General features: G+C 37.0%; 1 protein-coding gene across 3 annotated transcripts in view; it reads right to left on the reverse strand.

Moving 5' to 3' along the window:
• Nucleotides 1-13271, reverse strand: part of LRRC7 (leucine rich repeat containing 7) — a 478825-nt gene that overhangs the window by 369492 nt on the left and 96062 nt on the right. For 2 of the 3 annotated variants that reach the window (XM_070364524.1, XM_005898157.2), the window contains exon 2: nucleotides 12603-12805. In XM_070364524.1, the coding sequence (XP_070220625.1) occupies nucleotides 12603-12805 (203 nt within the window). Of the gene's footprint in view, nucleotides 1-12602; nucleotides 12806-13271 lie in introns of those variants that run through there. The other variant, XM_070364529.1, reaches the window with a different exon arrangement.

Raw genomic sequence — 13271 nt, forward strand, 5'->3', positions numbered from 1 at the left:
GAACTTGGCTTTGGCATCTGTTTCTCAACTACCTGCTACTTCAAGAAAAACTTCACAAAACACAGGTAATTTATACATTTAAGAACCTTAATTCTTTTGTAAATTATATTCCTCTATAACAGTATGCTTTATACACTTTTTCCCACCCTCTCAGTTCACAAGATTGCCATTTGCCATTTTCTTGACTCATCAATTCCAGTGTTTCTTTAACATATTGAGGCCTCTATCATTTAAAGATTTCTGTATCTATCTTGCCCCTTAAGTCCTATCAACCATCATCATCTGTTTCTTCAATCCACTTCACTGGGTTTCCACCCATAGCAAGGTTGGCAACTACTCATATACTAGAAAATACAACAGTCCCTCTTCTGTCATCTCTTAAAACAACTTCTGTCATTAGCTTCCATGACAATAGCACAGGGTTTCTTCCCGTATCCATAGCAACATTTTCTCTCCTTGTTTTCCTAATCTGTCAATGGTAACTTTTTCTAAATCCCTTTTCAGGCTTTACTCTCTTATCTCCCAAACCCATTCTGTCAGCAAACTCTATTAACTTTACCTAAAGAGCATAATTTGAAATGCTTTGCTTTTTCTTCACTAATGCTAGTTGCTCAGTTATGTCTGACTCTGTTGTGACCCCACGGACTGTAGCCCACCAGACTCCTCTGTCCATGGGATTTTCCAGGCAAGAATACTGGAGTGGGTTGCCATTTCCTCCTTCAGGGGATCTTCCTGACCCAGGGTTCAAACCCATGTCTCCAGTCATTCCTGCACTGGCAGGTTCTTTTACCATTGTGCCACCTGGGAAGCCCTCATTTATTTCTACCTTGGTGTATTTCCTCTGTCTGGAAGGCTCTACCTAAAATCTACCTTGTTGATTCTTCACCATCATCTGAGAGGTATTACTGTCCTCTTAACCTAAGCAATTTCTCTGCTTTATTTTCATCATGATACCTGCCATGATCTAACATTTTCTCTTAAAAATTATTTTTATTCTCTTTTTGCAGCAAAGGAAGTTTTGTGACAAGACTGACTATTTTCCCCGTTTATTTAACTTACATGCAGAGTACATTGTGCAAATTGCCAGGCTAGTTGAATAACAAGTTGGAATCAAGATCACTGGGAGAAATATCAACAACCTCAGATAAGCAGATGATACTACTCCAATGGCAGACAGTGAAGAGAGGAACTAAAGAGCTTCTTGATGAGGTGTAAGAACAAGTAAGAAAGTTGACTCGGAACTCAATGTTATAAAAACTATGATCATGGCATCCAATCTTATCACTTCATGGCAAATAAATGGGAAAAAATGGAAACAGTGGCAGATTTTATTTTCTTGGGCTCCAAAATCACTGTGGACTGTGACTGCAGCCACAAAATTAGAAGATGCTTGCTCCTTGGAAAAAAAAATATGACAAATCTTGAGAGTGTATTAAAAAGCAGAGACATTGAAGACAAAGGTCTGTCTAGCCAAAGCTATGGTTTTTCCAAAAGTCATGTATGGATGCAAGAATTGAACCAAAAAGAAGGCTAAGCACTGAAGAATGGATGCTATCAAATTGTGAGGCTGGAGAAGACTCTCAAGGATCCCTTGGACTGCAAGATCAAACCAGTCAATTCTAAGGGAAATCGACCCTGAATATGCATTGGAAGGACTTATGGTGAAGCTGAAGTTCCAATGTTTTGGCCACCTGATGTGAAGAGCCGACTTATTGGAAAAGACCCTGATGCTGGGGAAAACGGAAGGCAAAAGATAAAGGGGGCAACAGAGGTTGAGATGGTTAGACAGCATCACCAGCTCAATGGACATGAATGTGAGCAAACTTTAGGAGATAATGAAGGACAGAGGAGCCTGGTGAGCTGCAGTCCATTGGGTAACAAACAGTCGGACACAACTTAGTGACTGAACAACAACAAAGGTTTTGTGAGAATAGGAAATTATTGGTTTTCCTCAATAATGTATCTCCAGCTTCTATAACAGTTGTCTGCATGTAATTGGTACTCATGAAATGTTTGCTGAGTACATGAACTAATCAATACTTATATTTTACCTAAAATTTGTTTTTTTATACCATTTCCCAAAAATTGACAGTAAAAAATCAATAAGTTTTCAATTGCATTGAAATTCCAGTGTGATCTGATATTTGTGTAAAGATTACCAATAAATGATGGGATGAGTAAGTTTCCAGTTACAAGATAAAACATTTCAAAAACTGACTGGAGTACTACAGAAGTCCCAGTTTCTCACTAATACACATAATAGAGGGTTGCTAAGACTACAGTGTTAGAGAAGACTCTTGAGAGGCCCTTGGACTGCAAGGAGATCCAACCAGTCCTTCCTAAAGGAAATCAGTCCTGGGTGCTCATTGGAAGAACTGATGTTGAAGCTGAAACTCCAACACTTTGGCCACCTCGTGCGAAGAGCTGACTCATTTGAAAAGACCCTGATGCTGGGAAAGATTGAGAGCAGGAGGAGAAGGAGATGACAGAGGATGAGATGGCTGGATGGCATCACCGACTTGATGGACATGGGTTTGGGTGGACTCTGGGAGTTGATGATGGACAGGGAGGCCTGGCGTGTTGCGCTTCATGGAATCACAAAGAGTTGGACACGACTGAGCGACTGAACTGAAGACTATACACTGTTGAAACAATAAAACATTTTAAACAAAAGTAGAAATCTGAGTAACAAAAAATTATCCACATGTACACAGGGCTTTGTTTTGTTTTGATTTTTACAAATTTATCCTTTGTCTTGCTTTCCTTTGGGCCCCGTAAGAGTCCATCTATGTTGTTTATTTATTGAAAGAAAAAGCCAGTGCATTTGAATGCTAAAGTAATTGTAGGTGAAAGAACAGATTTGGATAAAGATGCTTCAGGCAAGAGATTAAACAGATTCAAACTTTGATAATTTATGTACCACTCATGTGACAATTTTATTTCAGATTCGGCTTTATTGTATTTAGATAAATTCTATACCTTTGGTACTGGCAGACAGAATAACACACACTATGCACACTGAATATCTTTAAGGGAATGAGAGAGTTGAAAAAAGTAATTTTTTTTACTTTTATTGAGTTCTCAGAGAGCCCTCCATAAATACAGGTGGTGCTACTTATATAACATGCCACAGTTATAGACTGTATTTCTGCAAGACAAACTCTTAAGGAATAGTCTGTTACTGTGAATTTTTTTTAATTAGGCAATTTATTAAACAAGTAGCAGTTTTTATATCCTGCATGTGTAAATTTAGCCTGTGTTTGATTAGAGCAAAGCTTTTCACATTTTTACACATGACAGTTGCTTAACAACTATACTGAAACAAGTAGTTTTTTTTTTTTTTTTAATTTGAAAGAGTCCTCTTGAGTTGAAGAAAAAAAATCAATGATCATTTAAGTTTTGATAAACAAATCATAATTATGAACAAACAATCCAAAATTTGTCCCCATAAAATATATCTTCTTTGGCTCCTTTGGTGTCATTAGACTTCTCACAAAATAAGCTAGTGCCCTTGATTTCAAACAATTTTATTTAAAGGCCTAAGAAAAACATGGTTTCAGGCTCCCTAATTCTAATTAGCAGATATGAGTGAATTAGAAGAAGAAAGAATCAATAAAATTGCAGATATATGATATGTAGAATATTAGAGGACACTTTTTTTGCTTATCAAAATCCATTCTTTTCCCACTAGAACCTCAACCTTCTTTTTATTTTTTATTTTGTTTTCAACCTTCTTTTTAAAGGCATCTTTCACTGTATAATATTTTTGGAGGCATCTGGAATTTGAATCTTCGGTTCAGTTCAGTCGCTCAGTTGTGTCCAACTCTTTGCGGCCCCATGAACCGCAGCATGCCAGGCCTCCCTGTCCATCAACAACTCCCGGAGTTCACTCAGACTCATGTCCATCGAGTTAGTAATGCCATCCAGCCATATCATTCTCTTTCGTCCCTTTTACCTCCTGCCCCCAATCCCTCCCAGCATCAGGGTCTTTTCCAATGAGTCATCTCTTCGCATGAGGTGGCCAAAGTACTGGAGTTTCAGCTTTAGCATCATTCCTTCCAAAGAACACCCAGGGCTGATCTCCTTCAGAATGGACTGGTTGGATCTAGTCCAAGGGACTCTCAAGAGTCTTCTCCAACACCACAGTTCAAAAGCATCAATTATTTGGTGCTCAGATGTCAAATTCTTAAGAGATGTATGTCACAGTTATATGGGGGTGTTTGAAAGTACATTTCTCACAAAAGCAGCAGTGTTTGGTCTGTATTGTCAATGCATTGTGAATTCTATGCAGAAATTCAGAACTCCCTTGGTTGCTGCAATTTTTTTTTTCATGTAAAGTTCTTCAGGCTCTTATTGATTTGGGACCTGAGACACATTTTGAATGGACTTTCATCTTTACCTAAAATAACCAGTTGTTTTTTATGGCCTAAAATTAAAAAAAAAAAGACAACAAAAACTGACACCACTGTATATACATACTAAGTAGTAAATGCATAGGCATTTGTTGAATACAATTTTTTGTTATCATAGTACGGTTTATATAAATTTATATTAAAAAGCAAATCAACTTCATTAAACATATGCTCTTTCTTATCAAAATAAGCCATTGCTGTTAGCTCAAGAGTTATATATCACTTTGCTGTTCTTATAGTGCTTTCTTGTACTTTATAGTATTTGGTGCTTACTGCAATCCCAGGAGATGGGCAGAAACAAATTTGTTAGAATCTAATGAAGATGAGGAAGCTAAGATTCAAAGGGGTTAAGTAAGATGCTCAAAGTCACCTGATGAATTTTTGTCAGAACTTGTGTTAAAACTAGGTCTTCTCCATTCAGAACTCTACATTTACTATATTACTTCTGAGAGAACAATCAGTAACTATAGTCACTATTCTGTTTTTCAGAATACTTCCTTCCATTGTTTAGCATTTAAATCTATTTCAAAGGAATCTCAAATGAGTGAATCACAGGTTAAGTTTGAAAGGGATTTTAGAGAAACTATTCCACCCTCTACTTCCATAGACGTTAAAGTATATTCCTTGACATTGCTCCTATAACACTTCTAGAGTCAGAGAGCAGTTTTATTAACTTGAGAAAGTATTATGTGAAAGTTCTATTTTACATGGATGAAGTACTTAGAGTTTGAGAGTAAAAATAAATGCAGAGTGTACTGTGTTAGGTAGTGGATTATGGAGGAACATCGAAAACTATCCTACCTCACTTCAACCTCCTGAGTCAGCATTGAAAACAACAACAACAACCACAACCAACAAATTCAATGAGAGAGTTTTATTTTCTATGTTCTATGCAGATATGTGCCAACATTTCCAGTCCTCACCTCTGGCTGCTGTCAAAGGTCTTAACTCTTTGCAAGATAATATACATTGTTTCAGAGGAAGCTATGGGGACTTTTTACAACAATGATACCGTATTTCAGCGGTGTTTTACTACTGGTTAACAGGATTGAACTGTACTAGAAATCTTCTAGAGATACAATTAAGCCTAAGGTTTTGTTGAGGGAAGTAAGCGGTGGTGGCCGGCATTATTTATTTTGTCTAAGAATAACATGGGTAAAGATTCTCTGGTAAGGTGATGTTTGAGCACAGACCTGGAGGAAATGAAGCAGAAGGCCATGAGGAAGAGCAGCACTGGCAGAGGAAAGAGAAGGGGCCGTCTCTGACCAGAGAGCTTGCCTGACTTTTATGTGTAGGCTCAGCCGAAACAGTTCCAGCACTGTTGTCAAAACCCATTCTTTGGTCATACACTTGGAGCTCTATTTTACCTGCTGGCATGATTCAGGTGTGTCTTTGTTGCTCATTTATTTTTTTTTTAAAGAGTCAGTGAATATTTCTTCCATGTCACGGCCAGTGACTGGATCAAGCTATGCCAAAATTTTCACCTAAAACATCCCTGTTTGATAAGCTCTTGTCTGCTTTATACTGGATAATCAATTTCTCAGCCTTATAGCCTTGCATGAGTGACCAAGATAGAGTAATGAGCAGAGTAATGAGCACCATCCATCTGTTTATTGGTAGCCCTTGCCTGACACCTGGCTTCCCAATGTCTGTTTCCTTCCCAGAAGAAGCAACTGTTGATATGGAAGTGCTTTTTTCCCCTAGCATCTCTCAGCTTAAGAACAATATTCTGAATACAATGGATGTAATATCATTAAGATGATGAAGCATCTGGGAAGCATGTCCTTGAAAACTGGTTTGAGAAACTTGGAAACTCGTCTTGGAAAACAGAACTCTAAGCTAATGTATACAAAAATCCTTTAAAATGTTTTGAAGATCAAGGCAGTAACTCCAGAAGCATAGTTCTTTATCTAGAGAAGGCATTCCTTCATAATGTTAGCAGCACTCTGAGTGCCTAGCCAAGTTTTAGATGGATAGACAGGTGAATGGATCTACATCATTAACATATTGCAGAACTTGCAAATAACCAGACCTTTCCGATAATATAATGGTCTGCTTCTTAAGTGAGTGGCTTCTTCTACCATAGAAAGGTTCACGAAGACATTGGATGACTGTTCTAAAAAAGAAATAATAGACATTTTTGCACTGTGTGGAAAATCGGACTAGTTATTAGCTATAGGTTCTTAGAGATCAGTGGTCCCTGCCCACACAACATGGGGCACAAAGAAAAACTTCAGGTATACATTTTTGACTTGTTACACTAGCATAACCTATTCTATCTTAACTATAACATAGTCTTTGATTTTAATTTTGGATAGAAATTTAACATCCCTTGTGGCCTAAGAGAAGTTAATTACCTTTTCTGACCTTGATTTGCTTATTATAATAATTAAGGGTTTAAATAAAATAATTTCCAAAGTTGCATTTACTGCAAAATGCCATAACATGATTCTGTGAGTCAAGGAAATTCTCTGGGGAACTGGTGGTATTGTCTATTACATATGCACTTGGTGTAGCTGTTTGGGTAAATAACATCACTCACTATGGACAGAGGATGCAATGGTCAGATGGCATCACTAACTGAATGGACATGAGTTTGAACAAATTCCGGGAGATAGTGAAGGACAGGGAAGCCTGGTATGCTGCAGGTCATGGAGTCACAAAGAATTGGGCACGACTTAGCAACTGAACACCACTATGGACAGAGGACTGTTTTTCTAGAAGGTGTCTTTGGAGATTTCAGTTAGAAATGAAGACATACCACACATTTTTTGATGGAGAGTTTAATACACAGAACTATTTTGAAATCTTACAAAATCTTACTATTCTACCCAGGGTTATTAATATTGAAAATTTCCTTTCTCTGTGGTATAAGAATGATAAATGCCAATTATTGATTTTTTAAATTCCAAGTGCTCCATAAACATTATCATACCAAGCACCCTACCTACTTATGTATCTACCTATGTATGTGTGTGTGTGTGTGTGTATATATATATATATATATATATATATATGTATGTATCTTTCTGTCTAACCTAGGAATTGATGCTATAATTTTCCCAGTTTTACTAATGAAGAAACTGAGGTTTTCAGAAAATGAAATACATTCTTAACCAATTAGTAGTGCTAAGTTCTGATACCAGGTTTGTCTGAGTCCAAAGCCAAGGTTCTTAACCTCTAAAATATTTCTGGATAGTTTAAATGGAGAAAATTTAGTAAGTACAGTATTTCAAATTTAGTCCCATCCTCTTGCATATAAGGGCTTCCCTAGTAGCTCAGCTGATAAAGAATCTACCTGCAATGCAGGAGACCCTGGTTCAATTCCTGGGTTTGGAAGATCCCCTACAGAAGGGATAGGCTACCCACTCTAGTACTCTTAGGCTTCATTGGTGGTTCAATTGGTAAAGGATCTGCCTGCATGCAGGAGACCTGGGTTCAATCCCTGGGTTGGGAAGATGCCCTGCAGAAGGGAAAGGCTTCCCACTCCAGTATTCTGGCCTGGAGAATTCCATGGTCTATAAAGTCCATGGGGTCACAAAGAGTCAGACATGACTGAGCGCCTTTCACTTTCACCTTTCTTTCATATATAGATAAATTGATCTCTTCTACCAAATTCACTCAGTGTCTTTCAATTTTGGTTCAAACTGACTTTACAAAAATTATTTCTATTATCTTTTTTAAAGTTTCTCTTCAATTTCAGGAAATTTCTTTGTAGTTTTTTTCTTTATTGCACTTTTTTCACATTTGCCTTTCCACACCACTTCATTTATAATATACATCTGTGATGTTCTTTTACTTTGTATAATTTTAAGTTTCCAATTCCAAATAACAAGTAAAGCAGCACTAAATTATAAACTGTGTGGGTTTCTATCACTGTGTGAAAGGTATGTCATTTTTATATTTTTACCTTTCAAGCAACATGGATTGAACTATTCCTCATCAAAAGACTTCCTGTTCTTTCATATCTATTTTTGCATCTTTTCTGACACACTCTTGACATTCTTTTCCTAATGCCATTAACCTTGACTCTGTTCTCTACCTGTTGCATAAGAACTTAGATATTCATGGCCAGCTAGAACATTCTTAGTATAAAATATCAGAATGAAGATAATAAAAAAAAATTATAAAAGGTAATTTTTGCCATAATGTAATATCGAGAATACAAATGGTTATCTCATTACTCAACAAATCTGAAATCATAAAGGTAACAACATCAAATAGAACCAGAAAAACAGTAAAAATAAGAGAGCAAGCAAAAAATACTATATTTAATCTAACTTTGAAAGCTTTAAATCTCCTAAGGACTCAGCTTTAAATCTCCTAAGGACTAGAAGTCCTTACAAACTTTGATGAAGATGAACTATTCTTCATAAAACAGGGATGTTATAGCATTTTGTTTGTAGTGTACCTTGTGGTAATCTTCCCTCCAGTCCTCGTATCTTGTTCCCTTGTATTGCTGCCAGTAACCACAACTCCACAGAGGTGGCCCATCATGGTTGAACCCAATCAGAGTAATCCTATTTTTCTTGCATAGTGGATCCCATGGCAAAAGGACTGGATCAACAATGAACATGTGACACAAGTCCAGTGAGATCTAAGGACAAGGTAACCGAGGAATTCTGGAGGAGCCACTTCTTGTCCTTCTTAGAAGAATAGAAAGTTTTCAGAAGCCAAATATGTCTATTTTTGGAGGATGTGGAACTGAACACTAGAATTGCTATAGCCATCCTGCCCCCTGAGAGAAAGCCAGCCTCAGGAAAAGTTATTCCCACATAAAGCAAATAGAAATATACCAAGTCTGGAGTGTGTCCTGAAATGCATTTCCACTTATGTGAGCCAATCAAGCCTATTTCTTGTTAAGTCAGTTTGGATTGTGGTTTCTATTAATTAAACACACACATGAGGTGGCTCAGACAGTAAACAATCTGCCTGCAATGTGGGAGACCTGGGTTTGATCCCTGGGTCAGGAAGATCCCCTGGGGAAGGAAATGGCAACCCACTGAGTATTCTTGCCTGGAGAATTCCATGGACAGAGGAGCTTGGTGGACTATGGTCCATGGGGTCGCAAAGATTCTGATACAACAGAGTGACTAACACTTTCACTTTTTCAGTGGGCCCTAATTGATATGTCAGCCCTTTTGTTTCTTAATTTACCTATTTTTTCAATAATATAGAAATATATACAGGTATTATTATGATCAAATTGTGAAATCAAATAATTTAAATCATATCTCAATATTAGATGCTTTAGAAGAAACTAATCTACAGGGTTGTTTTAGGAAAGTAATAATATTGAACTTTGAGAGCCAAAGAAACCCTGAAAGATTATGTGTAAAACCTTTGAAATGTATAAAGCATACTAATAACAAAAGATAACCATTTCTCCTAAATTCTAATACAGCAGAAAAGTGTTACTAAAGTCCTTGACTCATTTGTATTATTTTTCTTTATTGTTAATCCAAGCTCTCCTCCTTAAGCTCCTAGTGACTTGATATGTTGGAGAAGACAATGGCACCCCACTCCATGGGGTCGCTAAGAGTCGGACACGACTGAGCGACTTCACTTTCACTTTTCACTTTCATGCATTGGAGAAGGAAATGGCAACCCACTCCAGTGTTCTTGCCTGGAGAATCCCAGGGACAGAGAACCCTGGTGGGCTGCCGTCTATGGGATCGCACAGAGTCGGACATGACTGAAGCGACTTAGCAGCAGCAGACTTGATATGTAAAACTCTCCAACAGCATTATCTGTCTGATGTATGAAGTCAAACCCTGCTGTGTGACTCTCAAGACCTTTCATTGTCTGAGTTCTTTCTGCTCTCCTCCTCTACCTACATATGTCAGCAGTCTCCTACCTGCACCTGCAGCTCCAGATCCTTCACAGTTTTGCTGCTCTTCTCCTCCCCTTCTCCATATATTCCATCTTAGCTTTTGCTTCTGTGCTTTTTGGTCAAGCCCTCGTCTCTCCCCTCCAACAGCAGTACTCTTCTCTGTACATAAGCTCTACCGCAGGACTTGGTTCTTTGGCCCTGATTATCTGTCATTGTGCATTCACCTCTAAAGCTTCAGTTTTCTCTGCAATTAGGTTGTCAGATCCTTGACAGCAAGGAATGAGACTGATTTCTCTTGTAATTCACTAAAGCTTCAACTACTGTGTAGTTGAGTAGATATTAAATGAGTATGTATTTGATCAATTGACCTTGCGCTGGCTATTTGTCTTACAGACTGTTGCATGGATCTAGAGAAAGATTTTAAATATCTGGATTGCCTTAGAACTGCCAGATATAGCAAATAAATATACAGGATGGCAAGTTAAATTTTACTTTCAAATAAATAACAAACTATTTAGTTTTAGCATAAGTATATCCAATGCAATATTTGGGGTATAATTATACTAAAAAATGGCTTGTTTAGTAGTTTAAAATTTAAATTTTACTGGATGTCCTTTATTTCATCTGGAAATTCTAAATGGACCTGACCTTAAAAACAAAACCAAAAACTGTGTTTAATTTCTTAAATTAGAGCTAAATATCACATTTATGAATTGTTTAACTTTATATAGTTTTGCCAATCAAGTCCTATAGCACATGAAGTTCTCTGCATCATTTCATCTAGCAGTGGCAACACATAAATTGAGTATTCATTATGTAAAAGTCACCATGCATCCTCCTGTACAGGGAAGCAAAAATGAATAAGATGCTTCCTCTGCCCTCAAGTAGTTTATAGCCTGGTAGAAGATACAGCTCATTTTAGTCCTGTCTCTACTTATGTGCAATGTGGATGTTAATCCATATGGCCAATTTTTTTTTAGGCCTGACCCAGCCCTTCTGGGCAAAGATTCAAGATGACACTATACATTTAGGTTATCAAAAATGAAGAATATTTGCTTTGAAGTATACATTAAATAGCTCCTGTCTCTGAAGTATTATATAAACACCATAATCCATCATCCTAAACGAAGATAATTTTCAAAAATTCTTTTGATCAGAACACTTTATTCTGCTTTTGATAATTGTTAGCTTTTATGATGCAGGGCTTCTCTGATAGCTCAGTTGGTAAAGAATCTGCCTGCAATGCAGGAGACCCTGGTTTGATTCCTGGGTCAGGAAGATCTGCTGGAGAAGGGATAGGCTACCCACTCCAGTATTCCTGGGCTTCCCTTGTGGCTCAGCTGGTAAAGAATCTGCCTGCAATGTGGGAGACCTGGGTTTGATCCCTGGGTTGGGAAGATCCCCTGGAGAATGGAAAGGCTACCCATTCCAGTATTCTGGCCTGTAGAATTCCATAGACTGTATAGTCCATGGGTTGCAAAGAGTCACTGAGCAACTTTCACCTTGTGATGGAGGATTTTTTTTTCTGGTTCTTGGATATTTAATGTGCATTTTTTAGCATAAGCAATAGAAATGTATTGCATGACATCTTTTTCTCTCTGAGCTATCACGTAAATTCTTCACAGGTAGATGTCATGCTAGCTACTTAATCCGAGTCACTTATTTAGGTGAACAATAGGATCCAATGATTTGGATTTTATCTTTCTGCTGTGTGGCCTTGTTTGCTTTAGCTAACGTCTCCAATCTTTCCTGGTCATAGGCAGTGTGTGTTTATGTGTGTGCAAAATTTGATATTAGTTAAATTTTTTTAGCTGCATGATATTTATAAGCTATATGCCATATAAACTCAGTGATATTTGTTATATTCAAAGATTTCAAATTCCAGAAACAACACCATGTTTTACATGACAGTATCCTTGATTTTTTGTGTGTATGTGTATGCATAAAAGCATTTCTTAGACTTAACATATAATTCAAGACTTTAAAACAATGTTACCTTAACATACAATATACAAATTTTCAGTTCTGGAATAGAGAGTACCATATTTTCTCTTTCTTTTCTAAATATAAGCTATTGATCTCAACTCACCAATCTGTATTTTCTTGAAGAGTATCTTAAATTAAAATAAAAATGCATATCCCATAAAGTAATGATTTCCATGGTTATTAACATATCACAAGAAGTTACAAATGGAGTGGCATTAAAAAGTGATGAAACTATTGGGAAAAGTTATGCTAACTTGAATGATTTGTCAATTACCTAGATAGAAGGCTATAGTTAGCATTATCATTATGCCAAGTCTTTGGAGCTATGAAATACTTATTTAAAGCATGTGTTTTAGGTTGTCAAAAATTACCTTTGGTAGCTCTTCAATTTGATTGGCATCTAGGTAAAGCTCCTCTAATGTCCGTTCAAAGTTAAAAACCTCCTTTGGCACCTGCTGAAGGCTGCAGTGGGAGTAGTCTAAAACGGAGATGATTTCTTCTTCACCTCGGAAACACCGGCACGGCACCAGGCGGCCAATGATCTTCCGCTTGGTGGTCATCTCCAGGCACTGCACTAGAGAGAAACAGAAAAAAAACAACAACTGCTTAACCACCAGCCTTGGAAGGCGTTCTTAAAATATTTAAAGCTTAGAAATTTAATTATGATTATATTTTATAATTACATAATGCTTTAAACAAGTTTACATAAGACATGCATATGCATTATATCATTTGATTCATAAACAGCTCTCAAAGGTATATAAGACAGATTTTTATTAACATCTAACAGATAAAGAAATGGATTCAGAAAGGGGCAGATAGTTCCCATTGTCACACAGATTTGGAATGGCAGAACTGGACCAGAACACAATCCTGACTTAGTGCAAGGCTTACACTCACATTTGAAACATGGATCTATAATATAGATTTTTAAAATTTTATACTAATTGCAGTACAGGATAGAAAACTCCAGATTTATTGGAAAAAATATATTTCCCTCATTTCTCTAAAATATTAAAAGTCAAGTTTTACCCATAAGG

Source organism: Bos mutus, chromosome 3 (genome assembly GCF_027580195.1).
Source record: "Bos mutus isolate GX-2022 chromosome 3, NWIPB_WYAK_1.1, whole genome shotgun sequence".
Taxonomy (NCBI): Eukaryota; Metazoa; Chordata; class Mammalia; order Artiodactyla; family Bovidae; genus Bos; species Bos mutus.